Source organism: Oryx dammah, unplaced genomic scaffold, assembly GCF_014754425.2.
Source record: "Oryx dammah isolate SB20612 unplaced genomic scaffold, SCBI_Odam_1.1 HiC_scaffold_24, whole genome shotgun sequence".
Lineage (NCBI taxonomy): Eukaryota > Metazoa > Chordata > Mammalia > Artiodactyla > Bovidae > Oryx > Oryx dammah.
In genome coordinates this window covers 74,201,610-74,227,919 of record NW_024070208.1, presented here as the reverse complement: position 1 = coordinate 74,227,919, position 26,310 = coordinate 74,201,610, and the positions used below count along the sequence as shown (strand labels likewise).

General features: G+C 44.2%; 1 protein-coding gene across 16 annotated transcripts in view; it reads left to right on the top strand.

The window, feature by feature from the left end:
- Positions 1-26,310, top strand: part of DOCK9 (dedicator of cytokinesis 9) — a 282,181-nt gene that overhangs the window by 64,096 nt on the left and 191,775 nt on the right. For 8 of the 16 annotated variants that reach the window (XM_040267373.1, XM_040267381.1, XM_040267376.1 and 5 more), the window contains exon 1: positions 5,831-6,580. The exons of 5 other annotated variants lie outside the window; for them this stretch is intronic. In XM_040267373.1, the coding sequence (XP_040123307.1) occupies positions 6,419-6,580 (162 nt within the window). In that variant the 5' untranslated portion in view covers positions 5,831-6,418. Of the gene's footprint in view, positions 1-5,830; positions 6,581-26,310 lie in introns of those variants that run through there. 3 more of the 16 variants (XM_040267388.1, XM_040267383.1, XM_040267393.1) reach the window with 1 other exon arrangement.

Here is a 26,310-nt window from a genome sequence, read left to right as displayed (position 1 = left end):
CTGAGAGTGGATTGAATTCCCCGCTGGCACGAAGGGAGGAAGCCACCCGGCCCTCCCTGTTACTTGCCCACAAGGATAGAAAGGAGAGGTGAGACTTAAAAGCCGATAGCAGTAAAACATCAAAAATGGAGTCAGGCTCTTTGTTGTGTTCACCTACAGCAAAATCCACTTTTTAAAAGTGTTCTTTATACAACACAGGGAATACAGCCTGTAGTTTTTAGTGGCTATAAATGGAATATAACCTTTAAAAATTGGGAATCACTATATTGTATACCTGTAACTTATATAAAATTATACATCAACTGTTCCTCAATAAAAAAGAAAAAATGTTCAATCTAGTGGTTTTTAGTATATTTACAGACTATATATTATGTATAGATAGTGTATATGCTAGAACCACTAATTTCTGAACATTCTCATTAACCCTAAAAGAAACGCCATACCCATTAGCAGTCATCCTGCATTCCCTGAAATCTACTAATCTACTCTCTATCCCTATGAATTGACCTAATTCTGGACATTTTTAAAAATGAGATAATATGAGGTCTTTTAAACTCTTCTTTCCCTTGGTGTGACATTTTCCAGCTTCATCCCCTTTGTACCATGCACTGGGATACCATTCCTTTTTATGGCTGAGTAATATTCTGCTGCTCTCCTAGTTTGTCATATTAAAAGATGATTGCCTTGGATCTGAGGGTGTGGAGGTGATGGGAGAACCAGGTATCATTATTAGCAGGAGAGATAGACATAGACTTGGATCTCAAAGGGAGTCAAGGGCAGACATCCTGTCTTGGGAGATGTGTTAATTAGGGGTTACATTTCAAGATGTGAGAGTAAACGTGATCCTTCAAATTGAAATACGTCCTCTGTAGGTAGTGGAAATGATTGCCAATAGATATCACCCGTCTATTCATGTCCTCTGATGCGGGTCATGGTAATTATCATTTTACACTAGTCCAGGATCATTCTGATGAGAGAACTCAGCAAAACCAAATGCACATTTTGAGTGATTCATTTTGTCATGCTTCTCTTAGCATGAAAATCAATTTTTGGCCTTGTATCCTTCACTCTAAATGTTTTTTTGTTTTCCTTGCTCACTAATTTTGCTGGTTGGAAAATGATTGATATTTACAATTGATACAGGTTGCCTAAATGGTTATTAAATGTATCTCTAGGAGAAATTTCTTTTTCCTCTGAATGATTGTTAGGAAATTGTTTCATTCTCTTTCATTGTTTTAAATATTAACTTTTAGCGTTGTTGTTTTTTTAAAGTAAATCAAATAGAATATACCAGCAGCTTCATATTCGCTTGCTTATCATTTATGATCCATTGTAAAATTCAAACATCATCTTTTGTATATTAAGTAGTATTCACTGGCTTCTGCACCCCAGATGTCTAAGTAATACTAGTAAATTAAGTTTAAATTTCTAGGTATCATCTTTATTTAATTCATTTAACTATTACTTTTTAAAAATTGTTTCCCTTACAGTATAGGAGTTAGATTAGTTGGTGAATTTTCTGAAATCTTAAGATGATTTTTAACCCAGGTGTTTACTGATTTACAGTCTACAAATTTCAGTTTCTGTGCAGGTTAGTGCCCGTGTTATTTATCTGCCTGCACTGTGATGTCAGGGCTTCCCTGGTGGCTCAAACAGTAAGAGTCTGCGCTCTGTGCAAGAGACCTGGGTTCAACCCCTGGGTCGGGAAGATCCCCTGGAAAATGGAATGGCAACCCACTCCAGTATTCTTGCCTGGAAAATCCCCATGGGCAGAGGAGGAGCCTGGCGGGCTACAGTCCGTGGGGTTGCAAAAGAATCGGGCACGACTGTCACTCTCACTGTGATGTCACATGAAGACTTAGATCTTCTAATGTCAGAACATGGCTATGGTAACTCTTCTTTAATGGAATTGTCTTTTTTTTTTTTTTTGGTAATAAATTCAATAAAGACTTTACTTAATGCTATTCATAATAAACACCCCATCCTACCCCTCAGTTCAGTTCAGTTCAGTTCAGTTGCTCAGTCGTGTACGACTCTTTGCGACCCCATGAATCGCAGCACGCCAGGCCTCCCTGTCCATCACCATCTCCCGGAATTCACCCACACTCATGTCCATTGAGTCGGTGATGCCATCCAGCCATCTCATCCTCTGTCGTCCCCTTCTCCTCCTGCCCCCAATCCCTCCCAGCATCAGAGTCTTTTCCAATGAGTCAGCTCTTCTCATGAGGTGGCCAAAGTATTGGAGTTTCAGCTTCAACATCAGTCCTTCCAAAGAAGACCCAGGACTGATCTCCTCTAGGATGGACTGGTTGGATCTCCTTGCAGTCCAAGGGACTCTCAAGAGTCTTCTCCAACACCACAGTTCAAAAGCATCAATTCTTCGGTGCTCAGCTTTCTTCACAGTCCAACTCTCACATCCATACATGACTGCTGGAAAAACCATAGCCTTGACTAGACGGACCTTTGCTGGCAAAGTAATATCTCTGCTTTTTAATATGTTATCTAAGTTGGTCATAACTTTCCTTCCAAGGAGTAAGCATCTTTTAATTTCCTGGCTGCAATCACCATCTGCAATGATTCTGGAGCCCCCCAAAATAAAGTCTGACACTGTTTTCACTGTTTCCCCATCTATTTCCCATGAAGTGATGGGACCGGATGCCATGATCTTCATTTTCTGAATGTTGAGCTTTAAGCCAAATTTTTCACTCTCCTCTTGCACTTTCCTCAAGAGGCTTTTTAGTTCCTCTTCACTTTCTGCCATAAGGGTGGTATTATCTGCATATCTGAGGTTATTGGTATTTCCCCCGGCAATCTTGATTCCAGCTTGCGCTTCTTCCAGCCCAGTGTTTCTCATGATGTACTCTGCGTAGAAGTTAAATAAGCAGGGTGACAATATACAGCCTTGACATACTCCTTTTCCTATTTGGAACCAGTCTGTTGTTCCATGTCCAGTTCTAACTGCTGCTTCCTGACCTGCATACAGATTTCTCAAGAGGCAGGTCAGGTGGTCTGGTATGCCCATCTTTTTCAGAATTTTCCACAGTTTATTGTGATCCACACAGTCAAAGGCTTTGGCATAGCCAATAAAGCAGAAATAGATGTTTTTCTGGAACTCTCTTGCTTTTTTCCATGATCCAGCGGATGTTGGCAATTTGATCTCTGGTTCCTCTGCCTTTTCTAAAACCAACTTGAACATCTGGAACTTCATGGTTCACGTATTGCTGAAGCCTGGCTTGGACAATTTTGAGCATTATTTTACTCGTGTTTGAGATGAGTGCAATTGTGTGGTAGTTTGAGCATTCTTTTGCATTGCCTTTCTTTGGGATTGAAAGGAAAACTGACCTTTTCCAGTCCTGTGGCCACTGCTGAGTTTTCCAAATTTGCTGGCATATTGAGTGCAGCACTTTCACAGCATCATCCTTCAGGATTTGAAATAGCTCAACTGGAATTCCATCACCTCCACTAGCTTTGTTCGTAGTGATGCTTTCTAAGGCCCACTTGACTTCACATTCCAGGATGTCTGGCTCTAGGTGAGTGATCATAGCATTGTGATTATCTGGGTTGTGAAGATCTTTTTTGTATAGTTGTTCTGTGTATTCTTGCCACCTCTTCTTAATGTCTTCTGCTTCTGTTAGATCCATACCATTTCTGTCCTTTATCAAGCCCATTTTTGCATGAAATGTTCCCTTGATGTCTCTAATTTTCTTGACGAGATCTCTAGTCTTTCCCATTCTGTTGTTTTCTCTATTTCTTTGCATTGATCACTGAGGACGGCTTTTTTATCTCTCCTTGCTATTCTTTGGAACTCTGCATTCAGATGCTTATATCTTTCCTTTTCTCCTTTGCTTTTGGCTTCTCTTCTTTTCATAGCTATTTGTAAGGCCTCCCCAGACAGCCATTTTGCTTTTTTGCCTTTCTTTTCCATGGGGATAGTCTTGATCCCTGTCTCCTGTACAATGTCACAAACCTCCATCCATAGTTCATCAGGCACTCTATTTATCAGATCTAGTCCCTTAAATCTATTTCTCACTTCCACTGTATAATCATAAGGGATTTGATTTAGGTCCTACCTGAATGGTCTAGTGGTTTTCCCTACTTTGTTCAGTTTGAGTCTGAATTTGGTAATAAGGAGTTCATGATCTGAGCCACAGTCAGCTCCTGGTCTTGTTTTTGCTGACTGTATAGAGCTTCTTCATCTTTGGCTGCAAAGAATATAATCAATCTGATTTTGGTGTTGACCATCTGGTGATGTCCATGTGTAGAGTCTTCTCTTGTGTTGTTGGAAGAGAGTGTTTGCTATGACCAGTGCGTTCTCTTGGTAAAACTATTAGCCTTTGCCCTGCTTCATTCTGCATTCCAAGGCCAAATTTGCCTGTTACTCCAGGTGTTTCTTGACTTCCTACTTTTGCATTCCAGTCCCCTATAATGAAAAGGACATCTTTTTTGGGTGTTAGTTCTAAAAGGTCTTGTAGGTCCATTCAACTTCAGCTTCTTCAGCCTTTCTGGTTGGGGCATAGACTTGGACTACCGTAATATTGAATGGTTTGCCTTGGAAACGAACAGAGATCATTCTGTCGTTTTTTAGATTGCATCCAAGTACTGCATTTTTGGAGTCTTTTGTTGACCATGATGGCTACTCCATTTCTTCTAAGGGATTCCTGCCCACAGTAGTAGATATAATGGTCATCTGAGTTAAATTCACCCATTCCAGTCCATTTTAGTTTGCTAATTCCTAGAATGTCGACGTTCACTCCTGAATGTTGTCCTACCTCTCTAGGTTGTCACAAAGCACTGAACTGAGCTCGCTGTGCTATACAGCAACTTTCCACTAGCTGTCTGTTTTACAAATGATAACTTACACCTTTCCCTGCTGCTCTCTCAACAGAGTTACTATTCTGAAGCTGATTGCTTTAGACCACATATAGTTATTCTGGTTTTTTTTTTTTTTGCATGTGGCCAGTATGTACTCCTTTGATCTCTGTAGCTATTTGATACACTTTGCATAAAAATTCAGGAGATAGACAAATCCTAGACTTTTGCTTATCTGTTGGTCCTAATAGGCTAACTAGCTGTAGAGAATACAAATGTTGGAATTATGTGATTGCCTTCCCTGCATGACACAGGTTTCTGTTACTAACCTGTAGGTGTTCAATTATAATTCACTCTAACTTTGAAATCTATAGCTAGAAAATGGAAACCATCTGTTGCCTTGTGAAGTAAGGCAGAATGTCGGAATAGATTTTAAAAGAGCAGTAACTTTTTTCTAGATACATGTTGTAGGTGGGAGGGGTTTCCTTGTGTGTTCATGATGGTCTTTTTACATAATTTGCTTTTCATTTTCTAGAAGGAAAAATGGCAAGAGTCAACTTGGTATTCTGTCAATGACAAGCTTTCCTGTCAGCTAGTCCCAAAGATATCACAAGGTAGAACAGTGTTACTGAATTCAGTCTGCAGGTGAAGGACTTGGATCACTTATGTACCAAACAGAATAGCCTTGTTGCCTGTGGCCCTTAAGTCTGCATTTACCCTGCATACCAGAGTGCTGCTTCTGTATCCGTGTTCTCGTTTGCATCTTTGGGTACCAGCCAGGGGGGAATTCTTCTTTTAAGCAGCGCAAACTTGCTAGCCCCCTCTCCAGCAAAGAGCGTGAGTGGGTAGAAGTCAAGATTGACACAGCAATTTCGTGTTCTCTTGTGGTTTGCTGTCAGCAAGCTGGTACCCACACACGCCAAAGGTTGTTTGAAGTGGGCTTACACATGTTTCCATAGCAGCAGTCATCTTGGTGATTCCTCTCGTTTTTTGGACCTTTTTTTTCCCTTTTGCTTCTCTCTTCCTCGCTGATGCGGGATTAAACAAACAGCATATTTAGGTCAAGGAAAGAGATGTTTGCTAATATAGATGCTAGGCTAAGCATTCTGGGAGCGAGGTTTCTTGCAGCAGATGAACATTCTTTGTGCCTCCGGCAGCCTCTGCAGCAGGGTGACTGTCTGGCTCCGTCTTTTTCATTTTGGGGCAGGTTCTGAGATTGAGAAGAATCCCGAGCAAATCACCGGAGCCGGCAGTTTTCCAGTAACCACATGTACATCTTCTGCTTATTTGTCCTTTGGTATTAACAGTGAGGAAGTCTATTGGAAAAAATACAGTACTTTAAAGATTTTGGTGCATCTGAGGTGTGTCATCTTGTTTTTTTGCACCACCCCTCCTGTGTTACACTCGGAGCTCGGAATTTTTTTTTTTTTGTCAGGCGGCTGGGCAGGAGCAGCATCTAGTACAGCAGCTCGGAGCTTCCCTTCTGTTCTGGTGTCGGCAACTGCCTGTCGTGAAGATGGTACAGTGGGAGTCTGCTCTGAAGAGCCAAGGAATATAGTGTGGAAATGGAGTAGAGATTGCTGGAGACCTGAGCATCCACAGCTTGGGGATGGGCTGCACTACTAGTGTGATTCTGTTTAAAGGCATCCGTACCGTTTTTGAGAGAAACTGTGCTTATATGTGCAAACATCAAGGCGAGAATAATGCCCTTGAATGCACAGCATACAATTGGACAAAAGAAGACTCAGAACTATTGATCGCCTCCTGTCTGGTAAATGCTGTCTCTTAATTAACAAGTAGTTGGTTGGGGTTAGAATAAAACTAGCCTTTACTGGTAAAGCAAATATACTCATTTATTTCAGTATGCTTATGTATATATAGCTTGCATGTGTCAGTGGGTAGTGAGTGGCTTTCAGTTGTAAATTGTGAGGTGCCTGTTTGTATGTGTGAGAATGTCATGTGTTAATCAGACCTAAAATACATGCAGAGAGAGCAGCTGGAGTAGGGCATGTGGTCACAGAACAGTTCTCTGAGTTAGCTTTATGAGCTTACATGTTCTCAGTATAGTGCCAGAAATAACAGTGGGCAAAGCTGGGATCTAGGGTCTTACGGATGGAACCCTCTACCTGTGATGGTGAATTACTCAGCCCCTTTACCTCTTATCCTTTCACTTGGCTAGATTTTCCTTACTAATGGCTTGTGGTTCGTCCTTTGATTCGGGGCAGAAATGTAAAGGAAACATGGAAGAAAACTGTAATGAGTGTGAGAAAGATATTTACAGGCTTATTATTTTAAATCTGGCCGTTTAGAATTTTGTGAGTGAAGGCTCTTGAGAGGCACAGGAAGCTCAGTTGACATTCCTGTGATGGTTCCTCCCTCCTTCCCAGTGCACGAGGGGGTGTCAAGTCACAGATGGGTGTGCCTCTCCGCGGCCTTCTCACAAATACCAGGCTCATGAGAAAGCTCCGGGTTGGTTTCCTCCCTCAGAATGCCTTGCCGTTTTCCCTTCTGTTCTTATGGCAGTTCTTGTCCAAACAAGTGGGGAATAATACATGTGGGCGTTTTTTGTGGAGGGGACGGCCAGCAGGAGCCCATGGCCAGAGCAGGGTGTGCAGACCCCTCGAAACCTTCATGGTCGTGGGCTGTCATCCGAGACCCGGAGGCTGGCGGGCCACATCTCCCCCCCCACCCCGCACCCCACCCCGCTCCCGGGATCAAACCAGGTCGGCCCAGCCTTGCAGGAGCCCCAAGAGAGGATGCGTCTTAGGGAGAGGTTTACGTGGTGTTAGCTCTCAGAATCCCTGGGAGCAAAGGGAAAGAGAGCCTCGGATGAGCCTCAGATGCGTTTTGGAAGGCAGTGAGTGTTACGTGTGGGCATGCAGTTTAAGTGGTGCTGTCTTAACTATTAAATATTTTAAATTCTAAAGTAGTTTGGGATATGCTTTTGCGAATGACTGGCATCACGGCTGAGGAGGACTGGCCCATTAGAGTGTGTGTCCCATTGGGGTAGTCCCTCACCCTGGCAGCCCTAGGACTGCCTGGCCGTGGTGCCAGCACCTCTCCTACGCCACCAGCCTCCTTTCTGCTCCCGCAGGCCATGCTGACTTGGTGCTTGGTTAACCTGCCTGTGAGAGACCCTGCTTGTTTTTCATTATTGTTCATTGCATGAGGGAATACTAACCTGCCCCGGGGCTTTGTTGGGACGCTAGAACTGGGTGTGGAGCCCTGGTCCTGTGCCTTGGGTCGGATGCCCTCAGCTGTCACCTTCGCCCGCACCAACAGACCCAGAAAGTTGACGAGACCACGTGAGCCTGTGGCTGAGGTGATGTGGGTGGAAGGGCACACCCTCTCACTCCAAACTGGCCTCCCAGCCTCTCTCTTTCCTTGACCCCTTGGAGTCTTCTCTGCACGACTGGGAAGGGAAGGCAGACCATCCTTCTGCTCAGAGTCAGATCCAGAATCCTTCAGATGACTTCTGGGTCCATCCCCAGCTCTGCCCCCCAGACCCTGCTTCCTCCTTGTCACCTTTCTCCTCACTCCTCTCTCTTTGACCTATTCTCCTGGGATCTCTACCCGGGCATTTACCTGGTCTACCCTGGCCTCCCGGTGGGCTTTGCCCAGAGTTCTCCATGGCAGCGAGGCTTCCTTGACCACTGGTGTGATTGTGCCACACCACCTGCACACTCTCTCTGAGTCCCCGCCATACCCCTGCCACAGAGTCAGGTAAGACTAATACCTTAAGTATAGTAATAGTAATTATTGGTAAGTGTTACTTACGGTACTTACACAGGAATAAGATTTATGATGGCAGGGGTTTTTGTCTGTTTTACTGACTGCTTCTGCCTTCAACAGTCAGAACAATCCCTGGCTCCTAGTAAATGCTCAGCTAATGAGTGAATTCTGAGGAAATGGTTTTATGGTCCTGAACTCAAACTCAGAGAAGCTGTTGAGAAGATCTGAAACCAGGCTTTTTTTCCCCCAAAAAACATTTTTGTCTTGGATTTACCCTAAGAAGTTGCATGGTCCTAAGCTGGCCGTTCCAGGGGTTTGCTACGATCCTTCAGCGACAGTTGAGGATGCTGTCTTTGGGTATCATCCAGACTGACTCTGTTGAGACCCATTCCGTGGCGTGGGCTTCTGAGGACCTTCTCATCTTTGGTTTGACCCAGCCAAGCTGTTGATTAAGGGAGAATTGCCCATGGCCCTCCCTTGGGCCTGCCCCCTACAAAGCAGACTGACCCTTTGTAGGCCTTTGTCAGGCTCCTCAGCCTTGGCTAGGAGAGTGTCTGTCCTTCTTTCAGCTGACGTAGTGACCATGCTTGTGGCTGCACCGTAACTGTCAGCACGTCAGAGCTGTCCCTCACTGCTCCTCAGAGCATAACCCCCTCCCCGGCCACTCAATACATAATAAACCGTATGGAGGAAGAAGAGTGTTCATGAGGCCACCACTCTTCTAGAGACTCTAAAATGCCCCAGTTATCTGCCTGTCTGTCAGGATTCACTGGGGTGGACTGGCTCGTTCTGGCCTCAGAGGAATTGCTGCTTCTGAACTAAGCTGTGTGCTTTTCTCTTGCCCACAGTGAAGGGCATGAGAAACATCCTTGCAAAAGTGGTGTCTACCATGAGGGTGTGGAGGGCGCTGCTCATTTGCTTTTGGAATGGCGAAGAGTCACCACAGTGTGGTGACCAAGAGTTCCACATCCACAACTTGCTGGCTGTGTGACTTTGGGCAATTTACCTAACTTCTCTGTTCCTCAGTTTCCTTACCCATTAGATGCAGATAATAACAGTACTTACCTCATAAGGTTTTTAAATGAGTGACTATATCTGAAGTTCTTAGAACAATGTTTTCATGTAAGTTAGTGCTAATTGTTAGCAATTATAATTATTTCTATTTTTTAGTGTTCCTTTTATGAAGAGCCCTGGAAGAAATTTCTTCTCTTCATGCTCTGAATGATGGTGCTTTTCCTGAGGAGCTACTTTGTGTAGCATAAGTGCTAATCGAATTGTATTTATTTTATATACATTATGATTCATGTACCTGACCTCAGCCACCTCTTCAGTCGACTGTTAAAGGAAAGCTTAGTTTCATACACATGACCCGATTCTAACAGATACATGGGCTCTTTCAAAATGATTTGTTTTATATTTCCTTTAAACTTTGCTTCTTTTTTTCCTGTACTACTATTTTATCACTGCCTGCTCTTTCTCATCAGCTTATCAAAATACTTTTAATCTTCTTCTTGCTTGTAAATCACTTTAAATCCCATTGAAACAAAGCAGAGTATGAATTAATAAACTAGTAGAGAACTTTGGTGAAGAACAAACCTTCAGGTTGGCTCTGAAGCAAAATCAGATGTCTTTTTTTGTGTGGGTTAAGTTTCATTTGGGGCAAAATGAGAACTGCAGCCTGGGAGACAGCATCTCAGATCTTTCTGTGAAAAGAGGCAGGGTGGGGAGATCAGTATATATGTGATTTTGGTGAAAGGGGGGGGAGTAAGTACATGCAGTCAGGCATACATTTTTCCAGAAGGTTTTGACCAGTCTCGTGAAGCTTTGGCTAGTCATGAGGAACAGTCATCACCATGAAAGATTTTAGTGCTTTTCTAGATGTGAGGAGATACAGATGTCTTTTTTTTTTTTTTTAATGTTAATTTAATTCCATAAAAATCTTGTTTTGTTTAGCTTGTTTTTTTTTAAACTTTTTATTTTAACATAAGTTGCCTGCTTTTTTTGTTGTTGTTGTGCCAAAGGCTAAATCAGAATTAAGATGTTTTTATATCGTTCAATTAACACGCTGCACGTTACATCTTTATCTGTTACCTAAAAATTACCTGGGTGATTTTTTTAAGATTAGTAAAGTTGACTAAAAATTGGATGTCTCGAGTGCGGACGTTAGCTTTGTAAGGCTGCAGCTGTCTGATCTTGTGCAGGAAGTTCTTTTTTCCTTTTATGTCCAAAAGACATGAATCAGCTCCGTGGTGGGTAGTACCTGGGGAAAAGGGCTTCTCTGGCAGTTGTGGACTGACTGCACTTCAAGTGTACCCCTTGAGGATCAGATTGATTTTGATCGGTAATTCTAAACTACGGTGGAGGGGCAGGATTGAGTTAGGGTAGATTTCATTAGTGAGTACAGAATTTTCCTAACATTGTCTCTTTTCTAATTAACGGACTGTCCAGGTCATTCAGGAAACACTCTTGAGGGGACTTCCCTGCTGATCTTTTGTCTGGGACCCTTTGCTCCCGATTCAGGGGGCCTGGGAACTAGATCTCGCCATGCCGCAACTAATACCTGGCACAGCCAAATAAAGAAAGAAGTAAATTAATTAGAGTGAAAAAGGAACACCCTTGCGTGCTTCTTTGTGCTGGGTGCTAGACGTACAGAAATAAGGAGGAAGCTCTCCAGTCTCCACTGGGGAGGAGGCCCCACCCCTTGCCCAGGCACCTTGCATGAGAAGGGGCAGTTTAAGCCGAGACAAAACTCTTGTAAATCCCAATTTTTCCTCGTCTGTGAAGGTTTGTGATGGACCCAGCCCCGATGACCAGGACTTGACCTGTTTTCCTCATTGCCGGTGGTAGCTTCTTCCCTTCTTGATGTGTCTGTCATGGAAGAATTGAGGAACTGTGGGATTATTCTGTAGCATGTTCTCGTTTTGCGTAATGTAACTGACGTGGGAGAAGCCACTCAGTTCTAACCTTGATAGCAGCTAGGATTCTGTCAGCCCTTCACAGAGAGCTCATTACTGCAAGTCGCAAGGGGAGAAGACAAATTCTTATCCTCAGTTTCTTTCATGACATGTTGGGATAACAGAGTGATAATCTTACCCATTGTAAATGGATAGTTGATCTTTTTTTCTTGCCTCCTTAAAGCTTTGAAGTATTTCATGGTCCTCCTATTGAAAGATTTGTTGCAAGTCTTCAACATGTTCTCAACCTTTACTGCTGTGTAGAATTTTATACAGAGACCACTTCAGTCTCTCCAGGTGAAACAGGCCTTCCTCATGTGAAACACCAACTGGTTATGAAATTCCTTAGGTTTATTCTGTGTGCACTGTGCAAAGAGAACAGAGCTGAAGGTGATACAATCACAAGAGCCTGCGGCCCTGCCTGTGTGTGTCTGTGGGGCTGCGGGGCTGCGGGGATGGGTGGGCTGGCGGGAGGGTAAGGGGGAGGTTGCGGTGTAATCAATGACTGGGGTTAGTGGAGACTGAGATAATAATACGCATCAGCTTGAGGCCGTGGGGAAGGTAAAGGCTGGATCTTTATATTTTTTTAGATGTTCTCTCATAACTGTTTCTTGAACTGTGATAACTGTCTTGAGGTGTAAGAAAGCAGAAATCTGCTTGATTGCCTTCTGGAACACTCCTTTGGTTCTTGGTTCAGTCATGGGACCATGGCTTTGTGTTTTCCGTTTTATTTCTCACATCCTTCCTAATGATGCCATGTGGATTTTGTTGCCTATTTTGACTGGAGCAGTAAACTCGGCTGATGTTTTCAAGGAACAGTCTGCTCTGATTCCAAATCCATTTGCTGCGTCCTGGGATTGCGTTGCTTTGTTGATGCTGTGAGTGCAGCCAGCATGAGCTAGCACGAGAGAGTTTATATTGTCCTTCTCTGCAGTGCTTTTTAAGAATTGGCCATCTTTTTAATATTTATTAAATCATAAGCATGAGATTAACATTCATTGTGGAAACCAAGCCTGTGGTGTTTGCTGCACGAAGGTAACTACTGATAGAAACATTTTGAGGCAAACCTTCTAGGTTTCCCTGGTGGCTTAGATGGTAAAGAATCTGCCTGCAGTGCAGGAGACCCCCTGGGTTTGATCCTGGGTTGGGAAGATTCCCTGGAAAAGAAAATGGCAACCCACTCCATTATTCTTGCCTGGAGAATTCCATGGATAGAGGAGCCTTTTGGGCTATAACCCATGGGGTCACAAAGAGTTGAACATGACTGAGGGACTAACACTTCTAGAATTTCATCTACATATAGTCTTATTCATAAAAATTATATAATGGGTTGCTGTGGACTAAATTGTGTTGTCTCCCCCACCACCTCCAGTTTGTATGTTGAAGCCCACAACCAATGTGACTACATCTGGAGATATTTCTTTAGGATATAATTACATTAAAGGGGATCATAAGGGTGGGGCCCCTAATCCAATAGGACTGTGGCCTTTCTAAGAAGAGTAAGAAATCTCTCTGCCATGCGAGCACACAGTAAGAAGGCAGCTGTCTGCGAGCCAGAATGAGGGTCCTTACCAGGCACCAGCTGACCATGCTGGCACCCTAACCTTGAACTTCAAGCTCCAGAACTGTGAGAAAATAAATTTTTGTTGTTTGAGCCACTCAGTCAGTGATATTTTATTCTGGCAACCCAAGTAATACATAATAGTGTACATGGTATTTCGTTAGATAGTCTTGTTACTTGCCTGAATAGACTTACAAACATCTTTCCATATCACTGAGTACACATTTATTTCTCATTCTTAATGGTGTCGTTTCATTGTGTGGATGAGCCATTTCAGGCTGCTGTTAACGGTATAACATAGACAGAGTGGCTTGTAAACAACTCCCATTTCTTTCTTTCCTTCTTTTCTTTTCATATTTATTTGGCTGCACTGGGTCTTAGTTGCGATACACAGGGTTTTCAGTCTTTGTTGCGGCATGTGGAATCTTCCAGTTGCAGGATGCAAACTCTTGGTTGTGGCATGTGGGATCTGATTCCCTGCCCAGGATCTGAACCCAGGCCCTCTGCGTCGGAAGCACAGAGTCCCAACCACTGGACCACCAGAGAAGTCCCCTACCATTTATTTCCTGTAGGAGGTTGGGAAACCCAAGATGAAGGCATCTACAGATCCAATACCTGACGAGGACCTGCTTCCTGGCTCACAGATGGCCGTCTTCACACAGAAACTTCTCATGGAGGAGGCAGTGAGCGAGCTCTCTGGAACATGTTCTGTAAAGAGCCCCAGTCCCCTTCTTGAGGGTTCCACCCCCAAAGGCTTCCCCTTCAGACAGTGTCACATGGGGAATTTTGAGGGGACTCAAAAAACAGTCACATTGGAGGAGGTGACATTTTGTTTGTTTGTTTGTTCATGACATTGTTATTTATTCTACCACACATTGATTTAAGGGCAAAGATCCATGACCTTGATAATGAATGCTTGGAGTTCTAACATGTGAAACTGCTTGTCTAGTGTTCTATATTTTTAAAAATGGACTAAGTTAGGCTCTAAGGCAGACTTAGGCCTAAATTTTTACCTTTTTTTTTTTTTTGGTACCAACCAATTTGTAGCATTTTGTAAAGTATTAGCTCCCCGTATTCACAAACTTCCCACAGACATCTGGAAGTGACATTTTATTTAACACATTACCCAGTATCCCATTTTTTTCCAATTGTAAATGCTGTGATAAACATCTTTGCATATGTAATTTAAACACTTGTTATTTTCTTAGCACAGACTTCTAGACTTGGAATAGTTGCGTCAAAGTATATTTGCTATTTAAGCGGTTTTTATATCTATAGCCAGACTGTCCTCCAGAAATAACTGTTTTGAGATTTTTTTTTTTTAAATTGAAGACAAGAAAATTTGTTTTCTCCCCTTGTGACTTCAAGCAGTTTGCCTTCATAATTGCTTTTTATTAAGCTGTTGATGGAGTTATCTGCTCAATAGAATATCAACTTAGATCGCTGTATGCTTAGGCAGTAAAACTCACACCAGGGTTCAAATTAGCACTAATTTTGTCTCAACTTCTGGAAGTGTGAGCACTAGTGCTAAATCTCCCTGGAGGATTCTGAAATGTTCCATTGTGGAGGCTGGAATGTGTTTGTTCTGGGAGGTCTTCAACCTTTTGGAATTGGTAGCTGTTTCGTAGACATTAAAGAGGAAAGAGCAGCAGAAATACTGAATAGAAGCAGATGAGTAAAGGCCGTTATTGCTTTGTTCAAGTCTTTGTTCTATATATTCAAAGTAGCTGATTTATGTTTCTCCCACAGAAATGGTGAGAAGCAACAACTGTTTTGCTTTTAAAAAGTAATGTTGATTGTCTTTCATGTTTAGAATACATAATTGTTTTAGAAAATTTAGAGACTACAGGGAAATACAAAAAGGAGAACAAAATCAGCGATAATCCCACAGCTCAGTTACTGTTTAGCATGTAGTGCGGGCTTCCCTGGTGGCTCAGACAGTAAAGAATCCACCTGCAATGCAGAGGATTCGAGTTCGATCCCTAAGTGGGGAAGATTCCCTGCAGAAGAGAATACCCACTCCAATATTCTTGCCTGCAAAATTCTATGGACAGAGGAGTCTGGTGGGCTACAGTCCATGGGGTTGCAAAGTGTTGGACAGGACTGAGTGACTAACACTTTCACTTTCACTTCTAACCTGCGGTGCATGTTTTCTGATATCTTTCTGTGCTTATACAAATATCAAAAATAGTATATCCCGTAAATAATCCTGATGCCCTTTTCTCTTATCATTTTTATGGCCATTTTCTTATGCCCGTAGTGTTCTGCTAACACACCATTTAATATATGCTTAATATTCCACTGTAATGTATATACCAAATTTATTTTAATGCTTTTCTTTTGTTAGGCATTAGGTGGTTATAGACTATGTTTGGGCTTACTGAGGACATCTTTACCGAAACATATTTTTATGGATCTATAATTATTTTTATAGGTTAGATTCATAAACATGAACTTGTTAAGGCAGGAATGAATTTTTTAAAGGCTGTTTAATGCATATTGTTTTATTGCTTGATGATTGATCCAAGTTACATTCCTGTGCTGCACCGTTGGTACTTAGTTGCTCAGTCATGTCCAATTCTGTGTGACCCCATGGACTGTAGCCCGCCAGGCTCCCCTGTCTATGGGGATTCTGCAGGTAAGAATACTGGAGTGGATGGTCATGCCCTCCTCCAGGGGATCTTCCCAACCCAGCGATCGAATCCAGGTCTCCCACATTGCAGGCAGATACTTTACCGCCTGAGCCTCCAGGGAAGCCCAAGAATACACGAGTGGGTAGCCCATTCCTTTCCAGGGGATCTTCCTGACCCAGGAGTTGAACCAGGGTTTCCTGCATTGCAGGCATATTCTTTACCAGCTGATCTACCCAGTAAATATTAGTCTTGTTTTATATAGCTGATGATTGCCAGCATTATTTTGCCAATTTGAGAGACAAAAGATATACTTTTCAAACTTATATCTTTTGTCATATTCAAGTATTTCTCCATTTTGTCATTTGCCTTTAATTTTGGTGGCTCATACAGTATAGAATCTGCCTGCAATGCGGGAGACCTGGATTTGATCCCTGGGTTGGGAAGATCCCCTGGAGGAGGGAGTAGCTACCCCCTTCAGTATTCTTGCCTGGAGAATTCCATGAACAGAGGAGCTCATGGGGTTGCAAAGAATCGGATACTACTGAGCGACTAACAGCTATAGCACTTATTTTACTAACAGAAGTTTAAATGTAAGTGATAAGCATAATGGTCTTTTCCTCTGTGATTTCTTCCAGTACTTTTATGGTTAGAAATTCTTGCCTATCTCAGATCAGATATTCACCAATGTTTTCTTTTGGAATTTGTTTTCTTGATTATTTATTTATTTACTATTATATTTGGCTCTTGCATCCGAGGGTCTTTCTTGCCAACTGGTTTTATGAATGAAGTTTAGTTGGCATTTTTTCTCCGGCCATTTTTTTCATGTCTATATCTTCTTTCTTAGTGGCAGAACGGAATAGTTGTGACAGATCTATAATATGTACTTTCTGGCTTAAAATATTTATTAGCTGATCCTTTATAGAAAGTTTGCCAATCCTTGCTTTAGTCAACCTAGAATTTATTTGTTATAGTTTAGTTGAGGCCCTAATTTGATTCCTTCCTTACCCCTAATACTCATTTTTCTCAATTTTGTGTTTTGAATAATCCATTCCTTAGACATTGACTTGTGATCCTGTCTTCTTTATATTGTCTGTTCCTTTTTGTACTGGGCTTTGTTTTGGAAGTACTCTTTGTCCGTTATAGAAGCAAAGCTCTTATCCAGCTGTGAGTTCAATTACAATTTAATAAAAATGGAAACAAGAAATTTGGAGAAACAAATATTACACTTTTAAGATTTATCTATAAACAGGTTGTACTTCACACATTGCTGAATTAGGTAGTTTTATAAAGCATATATTGATAAAGGTTCAGGGGCTAAGGGATAAAGACTGAGTGTAGAGTTGTGTGTATTTGTAAATTTGCTCTCTTGTGAAGTAGCCTGCTCATAGAGGAGATCGAGCTTGTCTTTATAAAGACTCTCTGATGCATTTTGATGAAAGAAACATTCCAGCGTAGCAGCTGCCTCCTCAGGTAACCTTGCTTTGAATCTACATTTTTGCGTATCCGGTCTCTGGTAACAAAAGGAGTTACCAGCAAACTACAAGCAGAGGCACTACCAGAGCTTCCAAACTGATTGTGTTTGTGTCTATAGGAAGGGTATCTGTATCTTAACAGATGAAGAGTGAGTTCTAGCTTTTTCCTTTAAGGTAATTAATTTCCCTCCTTACCTACATTTAAATGTGTGTTAAGTTTTGGACATGCATGTGTGTGTGTGTGTGTTTGTGTGTGTGTGAATCTGTACTCGACTGTGTCTACTTGTGTATGTGTGTATGTTTTTTGTTGTCATCTCAGTACTGATATATTGGAGAAAGTGTTACTTTTTTCATATGTCAGTGAACAATCCAAGGCTTTATCCCAGGATGCATTTCAATAAACATCTGTTTTGCTGCCAAGGAAAAACCCATATTCTAGAAAAATGAGGTAGATGTGACTTGTGAGCCTAAGCAGAGGGGCAAAGAGTTAGTTGCCAGTGTATAGACTTTCTCTTCTCTTCTGGAGTAGGTTCTGCCTTTGCAGGGTCTGTGTAATGAGAGTTTGCTTATATTATACAGTTCTAAGATGTGGGCTTGGTGGCAGGCAGTCCTATTTATGAAGAGTTTTACCCTTCTGTACATTTGGTATTCCTTGTGTTTTCTGGGCTTATGAAATAGCATCATTAACGCCTTGTAATAGCATCATCAAAGAATTAGTCTTATAAGTTACTCTTATTTCTCTAGGCTTTATTGTTGAAGAGCAATCAGAAGAGAACCCAAACTTTTTTCTTATTTTTTTCCATTACACTGGAAAAACTATTTTCTCTGCTAACAGCATGTGCTGTGCTAACTCTTTTCAGTCATGTCCACCTCTTTGTGACCCTATGAACTGTAGCCCGCCAGGCTCCTCTGTCCATTGGATTCTCCAGGCAAGAGTACTAGAGTGGGTTGCCATGCCCTCCTCCAGGGGATCTTCCTGACTCAGGGATCGAACCCCTGTCTCTTGTCTCTCCTGAACTGACAAGCGGGTTCTTTACCACTGGCGCCACCTGGGAAGCCCTACTAACAACATTTCTGACACCAAATGTGTGGGGTTTTTTCCCTCACATTAAATAATTTGGACTCTTAACTGCCCAGATCTCGTGCAGATCCCCACAGGTCAAGGGCTCAATTCTGTAAGACTTCCTCAAGACTTCCTCCACTTCATATATTCCCAGCTTGTCAGCTGTGCTTCTGAGCCACCAGCTGTAAATCATTCAGACCCCACCCGCCCCCGCCCCACCCTGCCCTGGATTTGATCATTTGCTAGAAAGGCTCACAGAACTTAGAAAAACACTTTAAACACTTCCTGTTTCTGGTGTGTTAGAAAAGGTACAACTCAGAAATAGTCAAATGGAGGAGCTGTGTGAGGCAGGGTGTGGGGAAGGGCTGAGGGGTTTCCATGCATCTCCAGGCAGGCCTCTCTTCCAGCACCTCTGTGTCTTCACCAGCCCAGAAGCTCTGCAAACCCCTGTGTTAGGGTGAACATGGCAGCTCCATTAGGTAGGCGTGCGTGCATGTGTGCGTGCTAAGTGGCTTCAGGCATTTCAGACTCTCTGCGACCCTAATGACTGTAGACTGCCAGGCTCCTTTGTCCCTGGGGTTCTCCAGGCAAGAATACTGGAGTGGGTTGTCACGCCCTCCTCCAGGAGATCTTCCCAACCCAGGAGTGGAACCTGCATCTCCTGTGGATTGCCGGTAGCTTCTTTATCGCTGAGTCACCAGGGAAACCTCCATTTTGTAGGTGCAATTGATTAAATCATTGGCTATTGGTTATTGAACTCAACCTGCAGCCTCTCTCCCGTCCTGGGAAGTCAGGGAGCAGAGCCGAAAGATAAGACCCTCTATTCACAGGGTTGGTTCCTCAGGTAACCAATCCCTCCTGTTCTAAGAGTCACCTCATTAGCATAAACTCCGGCATAGTTGAAAAGGAGTTATTATGTATCACAGGGTACTTCTCTCACCCCTGTTACTCAGAATTACAAGAGTTTCAGAAGCTCTGGGCCAGGAAACAGGTCAGAGAGCAAATACATATGTCGTACTATGTCACACCCGGTAGCCATTGGATGCCTGCTGAAACAATGGTGAATGGCCCGCAGTCCGTGCTCTCAGAAGGCCTGACGAACTCCTAACTTGGGTACAGTGTGATAGGGATAAGCCCAGCCACCTTGAGAAAACCTGCAAGGGACTCCTAGCTCACCTTGGGGGCAGAGTGAAGGAAGGAGGAGGAGGTGATGTCTTACTTGAGTCTTGAAGGAGACAAAGAAGTCAACCGGATGAAGGGGTAAGAGAAGGACATGTCTGCAGGAGGAGCAGAGTCCCGGGGAGGCGGGCGGAAAGCTGAGACCTCCTTACAGCTGCAGAGGGGGCTATAGAATCAGAAAGGGGGACACTAGAGGCAGGGGGACCAGGGGTGAAAGCTCTGAGCATCCAGACAAGTCTTCTCTGAAGGAGGGCATGGAGGGAACAGACCAGAGGGATTTTCTCTGGAGCTAGAATTTACTTGACTGTTGCATGCTGGAAATAGATGCGAGAGCAGGGAATAACAACGCCCAGTCTTCTAACTTGGGAGGTGGTAATGCCATTAATCAAAAGCAGGCACGGGAGAGGAGGGGTGGGTTTAAGCATAGCTGGCATGGAGCAGAGGAAGGAGAACAGATCATGGGTTCACTTTTGGTCTTGCTGTGTTCAAATGTCAGAGGAGCCTTCAGGTCAGGGACAGATTCAGCTTTTGTTGGGCCTGAAGCTCCTACAGTTAAGAGCCCTCTATAAGAGGACTAACAGGAACTCTAAAGACCAACTTAGATACACGGCTCTGGGAGGGGCCTCTGCCAGGAAGGGTCCTGAAGTGAGCTTCAGTAATTTCCGGTGAACCTCCTCCTGTGTCTGGGCGGATGCCCAGGCTCCCGGGGGTCCTTTTCCCTCTCTGGTGTCCCCTGCTGTGTCCTTCTGCATGTCAGAAAACCCCCAGGTTCCTCTCTGAGCTGCAGGCAGGTCGTCATCTTGTGTAGACTGTTCAGTTCAGTCGCTCACTTGTGTCCGACTCTTTCGACCCCATGGACTGCAGCACGCCAGGCCTCCCTGTCCATCACCAACTCCCAGAGTTTACTCAAACTCATGTCCATTGAGTCGGTGATGCCATCCAACCATCTCATCCTCTGTCATCGTCCCCTTCTCCTCCTGCCTTCAGTCTTTCCCAGAAGGACTTTTCCAGTGAGTCAGTTCTTCGCATCAGGTGGCCAAAGTATTGGAGTTTCAGCTTCAGCATCAGTCCTTTCAATGAATATTCAGGTCTGATTTCCTTTAGGATGGACTGGTTGGATCTCCTTGCAATCCAAGGGACTCTCAAGAGTCTTCTCTAGCACCACAGAAATTAAAATTAACCCAAGGGTTACCTCAGTGTGAGGAAGGCCTATACTCTACCTTCCTTTTGACTTTTCAGTGGAAAAGGTACCCTCTTCCCGCATCTCCCTGACACACAAGTGAAACAGAACAAAAGGTTTTTATAGAACCAGGGGTTTGGTTTGTTACCACTCTCTATGACCAAGAGAGCACAATACATTCTATTTAGATCATTAGCAGGAATTGGCAGCCATGTGTATACATTGAACTGCGTGGCACTTTCAGCTTTTCCTGTTAAAGAGTTTTGAGGACTTATTTTACCTAAAGCCTCTTAGAATAAAGTCTTTTAAGTCAAATTTGTGTGGTCTCCTGACAGAGATTAAAAATGTTTTTATAAGAGCCAGTGAATGTAAGGTAGCACATTTAGATAATAATTCCAATAATGTGTACATAAAGAGGTCTCTAGTGTAAGAGGGCATGAAGAAGAGAATGTAGAGTCTTTGTTTAGTCTGTGTCTTTGTTACTTGGCTGCAAAGCCAAGATAATTACTGGCATTACCAAGGACAAGGTTACATTTGGGTCAAATGTCTTCTCTCCTGCTGCACCTAGGCCTTTGGGACCCTCCCCCCGGCAGTGCCTCATCCTCTGGGCAGCCGCCCCCTCACCAGTGTTCCAGAAATCTACCCCCATTTTCCTTTCACTGTCAGTCTGCGTGTGAATGATCTCAGCTAGATGTTAGGCTCTTATCTGATTAAAACATTCACACCGTGGTATAAATAGCTCACAGAAATGTATCTGTCAAAGGGTGTTTGCACTTTAGAGGGGAGTTTCTAACTAAGGGGAGCACTACAGATGATGGAAGATTTTGTAGCCATTTGTCATTCGTTTTCAAACTGCAGAACTGAATAGAGTTTGTATGCTAGTTCCTGTGTGTGTTTGGGGTTTTGTTTGAATTATAGGAGGAGAATGTTTTTACCTCATTTTTCTTTCCCCCATCCCCCTTCCTCCACCCCCAGGTAGGCACAGGTTTTCTACTTATGTTTATCTAGTAGCTCAGTCTGTAAAGAATTTGTCTGCAATGCAGGAGACCCAGGTTCGATTTCTGGGTCAGGAAGATCCCCTGGAGAAGGGAATGGCAACCCACTCCAGTATTCTTTCCTGGAGAATCCCATAGACAGAGGAGTCTGGTGGGCTACAGTCCACGGGGCCCCAAAGAGTCAGACTCGGCTGAACAACTAAACCACCACAGCACAAACTTTAAATGTTTACCTGGGGACGGGGTGAGATTTTCAGTGATGGCCTTATCTGCTGCATTTTGCCACCTGCAAGTTACCAAATTCCCAGAAAGAAGAGCATCTTGGAAATCTAGCACATTGCTTTGGAAAGGTTGGCTCCTGCTCTTGTGAACTGAAAATATCTGCAACTTGCATCACTGGGCCTGAAATCCTGGGGCCTTGTAAAGAGAGGGCACTGAGATGTTGCTTTCTGACTCATATCCACGACCTGCTGGTGTTCTGGAGTCAGTGCTGAGAACTGAGTGCTGCATCTGAAGAAAGACCTGATAGAGCAGAAGAGCCAGCAAAAGCGCTGTAAAAGGACGAGTGTGTATTCTTAACTGAAAGTTGGTGTGTGGGAGCTCCTTCTAAGTATGTTCTCTCCAAGAGCCTTGCATGCATGCGTGCTAAGTTGCTTCAGTCGTGTCTGACTGTTTGCAACCCCATGACCGTAGCCCGCCAGGCTCCTCTGTCCATAGGATTCTCCAGGTAAGGATACTAGAGTGGGTTGTCACGCTTTCCTTCAGGGGATCTTCCCGACTCAGGGACCAAACATGCATCTCTGTGTCTCCTGCATCGGCAGGGGCATTCTTTACCACTAGTGCCAACTGGGAAGCCCTAGAGCCTTGAGTCACACCAGAATCTGATTTTCAGGGATGACTGGGGTGTGGGTTATTGAAGGCAGGCAGAGCCCTGAATGTTTTAGCCACTCCTGAAAAGTGGACACCGTAGTCTTATTTTTGGTTCCCCTTCGATGCTAACTGGAGTGGAATTTCACCATCCCCCTTCAGCAAATGAATAAACGAGGGCACATTGATAGTTTCTGGGAACTTGGAGGGATGCGAGAGAGTTGATGCTGAATTTCCGCTTTCACTTTTCACCCTCAGAACTCAACCACCTTTAGAGCACATCCCTCTTGTGTTATGCAGGGTTGCAGGCAGCTGTCCAAGTTATACTCTCTTGTGACCAGTGCTATAAAACCAGTGGAAACTCTGATGGTTTCTGCAGATGCGTGTTTATCTGAAAAATGCTGGGCCCTGTCCAAAGGGAAAACAGGCAGTAATGGTCTCAATTTCAAAAACAACTTCAGTCATACCAAAACTTTAAAACCTTTTTCATTTTTATAATTTCTAATCACCCTCTGTTAAAAATGAAACGTTTTTTTTTTTTTTTTTAAAAAAAAAGAGATCACTGAAGCTATTGCTGATGTTGTCTGTCCTGCAGCCCCAGACTTGGAACACTTGGCTGCAAGCAGGCAATTCAAGAATTCAGGAGAAGGGTGGGTGATCTTGAAACATGCAAGTGAGTTCATGGTTTAAGAATTTTTTCTATTGGGAAATGAATTTTTAAAAAAAGCCCTTTAAACTCTTTTTTGCTTTTCTTATTAAAAAAGAGTTGTTTTATTATTGTTTCCTTGGCCGTCTTCATGTGTGTATTCATAAACTGCTCTTACAAACCTGTCCCAGGCCACATACCCACCCTCTGAGTCTGTGAACACGATTAATGAGTCAGAAAGACTATTGAAGGAACTCAGAGAATTGCCACACTAGGTTTTGAGAGGACACTTAGACCATTTCTTTCCAAATATACAGTGTTTGAGCTTCCGGTGCCAAACTCTTGAGTCTGGGTTTATCACAAAAGTAAAAGGGGGAGTTGATGCCTCTCTTTGACTTCCTGTCCACTCTGTTGTCTGTGGTTAGATATAACAGAACTGTGTTTCCAAGCTTCCTCACCCTTTTCTCTCTCCTCCACTCATCCCCAGTGACGTTGTGGCTGTCTTCTTCCACTACCCACTCACCGTACAGTTGAGGTCACATGCTAATTTAGAAAATAGCCCTCAAGATGAATCCATCTGCTCTGATCCATAAGCAAATACAGATGGCCTTGGGTCATCCACCACGATGGACTGTCTGCCCCATCACTTCTCTCTGTTCCTATTTCAGAATTCATGGAGAGTATCCAGAATGATCTAGAAGAGTTTGTGTGCCCAGAGTTTAAGGAATTGGGAGTGTTAGCCACCAAGCAGCCTCCCTTGAGAGGTGTCCTGGTAGGAGGTAGACTGGGGAGGTCTCAGCCCGGCAGGGTGCTGGGGAGGCTGCCCCGAAGGGGGAGGTGCTGACCGAGACTACGTGCCCTGAACCACAGGCCCTTTACAGACTTTGTGAGCCTTAACGAGCCTCTTGGGTCAGAACCTTGTAAAGTATTTCGGCACCTTGGCTCTGGACTCTCCGCTGCTGCATGATTCAGACGGAAACCAAAGCCAGGAGTGCTGTAAGTGCACTTGAGGTCAAAAAGGGTTCATCCCACTGGGGATAGGCTTTCTCCGCTTTTCTGTCTGCCTGGCCAGATGATCGGCCCTTTGCCGACAGGAGAGGGTGAGCACAGTTGGAGCTTCAGAGGTGGGTGGTTCCTGTCTTAAGGGGCTTCCATTTCATTTAGCGAGATGTACCCCGTGTGGCTTTGCTCCGACTCGTCCCTTCACCCCTGCCCTGTAGCTCCGTCCTGCATCCAGGCCCTAGGTTAGCTCTTCTCGGCCGTGACTCACTCACAGAGGACCAGCCGAGTGCGAAGCAGACGTCGTGGCAGGAGGCTGTCAGGTCAGCCGCTGTGGAGTCGCTCACCACAGTCCCGGGATGTTTCTCAGGTTGGCAGCACGTCTTGGCAAGGAGACCAGCCTCTGCCTGCCCCTCTGAGAAGCTCCTCGGGGCGTCAGCAAAGAGGACGCTGGGGGTTCAGCAGGGATGGGTCGGCAGAGGCCGGACCGGGCAGCCCCACGCCCTCCCTCACTGTGAGGTTGCAAAGTGGTGCTCGGGCTTCTCAGCCGTCCTCCCACCATCCCACATGGAAGTGTCTTCTGTCCTGTCACAAAGATGCTTGAAACCAGGGGCGTATGTGGGGTCTTCTTGACCACCCAGGACCTCGTGTCTCACCGCGGTGGGCTGAGACTCAGCGTCACACAGAAACAGCAGGGTGAGCTCCCGGAAGAAGCCGTGGAGGCTGAGCATGGCAAACCCTGGGAGATAGTCTGAGGACAGAGACGTGGGCGCTGGGGCTGGAGGGTGGGCGGGAAGTGCTGAGAGGGCCTGAAGAAGGCGGCCAAAGGATGTCGGCTGGTTTAGGAGACTAACCTGTGTTTCACGTTGTTTTTATTTCAGGTGTGGCTAATAGGAATCTAACAGTCAAGAAGGAGATGTGTTATTACAGCCCTTGAGAAAGGTCTTCTTTGCAGAGTGTTTTAGGCACGGCAGCTCTGAGGGCTCAGCATGGCTGAGGTTAAACGGAAGGCTTTATTTAGAAGTTTGAGCAAAATTGGATTTTTTTTTTTAATCCCACATTTTCGTCTTGGTCCTGATTGGGGATGGGGGTGGGGAACCATACCTTTTCAGTAGAAGGAAAGTGTGACGTCATCTCTGGAGGGGTCACATTTCACTGTCTGGTCCCTGAAGTGAGATACGTGGCCCCTCGGGGGCCCTTGTTAAGCAGGTGTGTTCTAGGGTGAGCACCCTGTGCAGGCCTCTTTTACTTCTCAGAGATCAGGGAAACGGGAGCATGCATCCTTTCTTCTTCTTCTTTTTTTTCTGTTAAATCAGCTAAGAAATGAGTACACATTGGGCTCAGCACAGATGGAGTTTCTTTGGGTTTCAGAAAACTCAGACTTTTTTGTGGAATGCTTCTGCTGGCAGAGCAACTTAATTCCACATGAATATTATAATAAGACACAAATAAAGGTTTTCATGGGAAATCAGGCACTGTGGTCCTGGACGTCCTCTTATAACACCCAGCCCATGACCAGGATGGACAAATGTTGTCCAGGTTCCTTAACTTCCCTGAGCTACCCTTCCTCTTGTGTGAAGGCAGGTTTGGACTGGATTATCTTTTCAAGCTCAGAAACTCATTTATTTTATAATTGATAATTGGAACATATATAGATCACCAAAGAAAAGTAAAATATGGTCCAGCCAGAGTATGGGATATAAATATGTGAAACATTAAATAACTGTGTAATATCAGTCTTGGTTTTAGCTCGGGGTGACTTTAGAAGGTGTAAGTCAGGTACTGGTGAATTGCCGTGCGGATCTGGAAAAAAGATGTGTGACCACTGTCATTGCTGAACCGGTTTGCACCGTGGAAGTGGTGTGGGCGAGATGGGTTTTCGGTAATTGCTAGTGGTAGCACCTGTGTTACTCAGGGCCCTCATCTTCTTGGGTGATGTCATCCACTCTCATTTTTTAGCCACCACCACCCTGTATGTGGTCTCCCACTGCATCTGCAGCTGAAGCTCTGTTCTTATCTCCATGCATGTGTAGCCACATGTCATTTTCTGCTTCTGAAAGTTCAGCTCAGTCGCTCAGTCGTGTCTGACTCTTTGCGACCCCATGAACTGCAGCACACCAGGCCTGCCTGTCCATCATCAACTCCCAGGGTCCACCCAAACTCATGTCCATTGAGTTGGTGATGCCATCCAACCATCTCATCCTCTGTTGTCATCCCCTT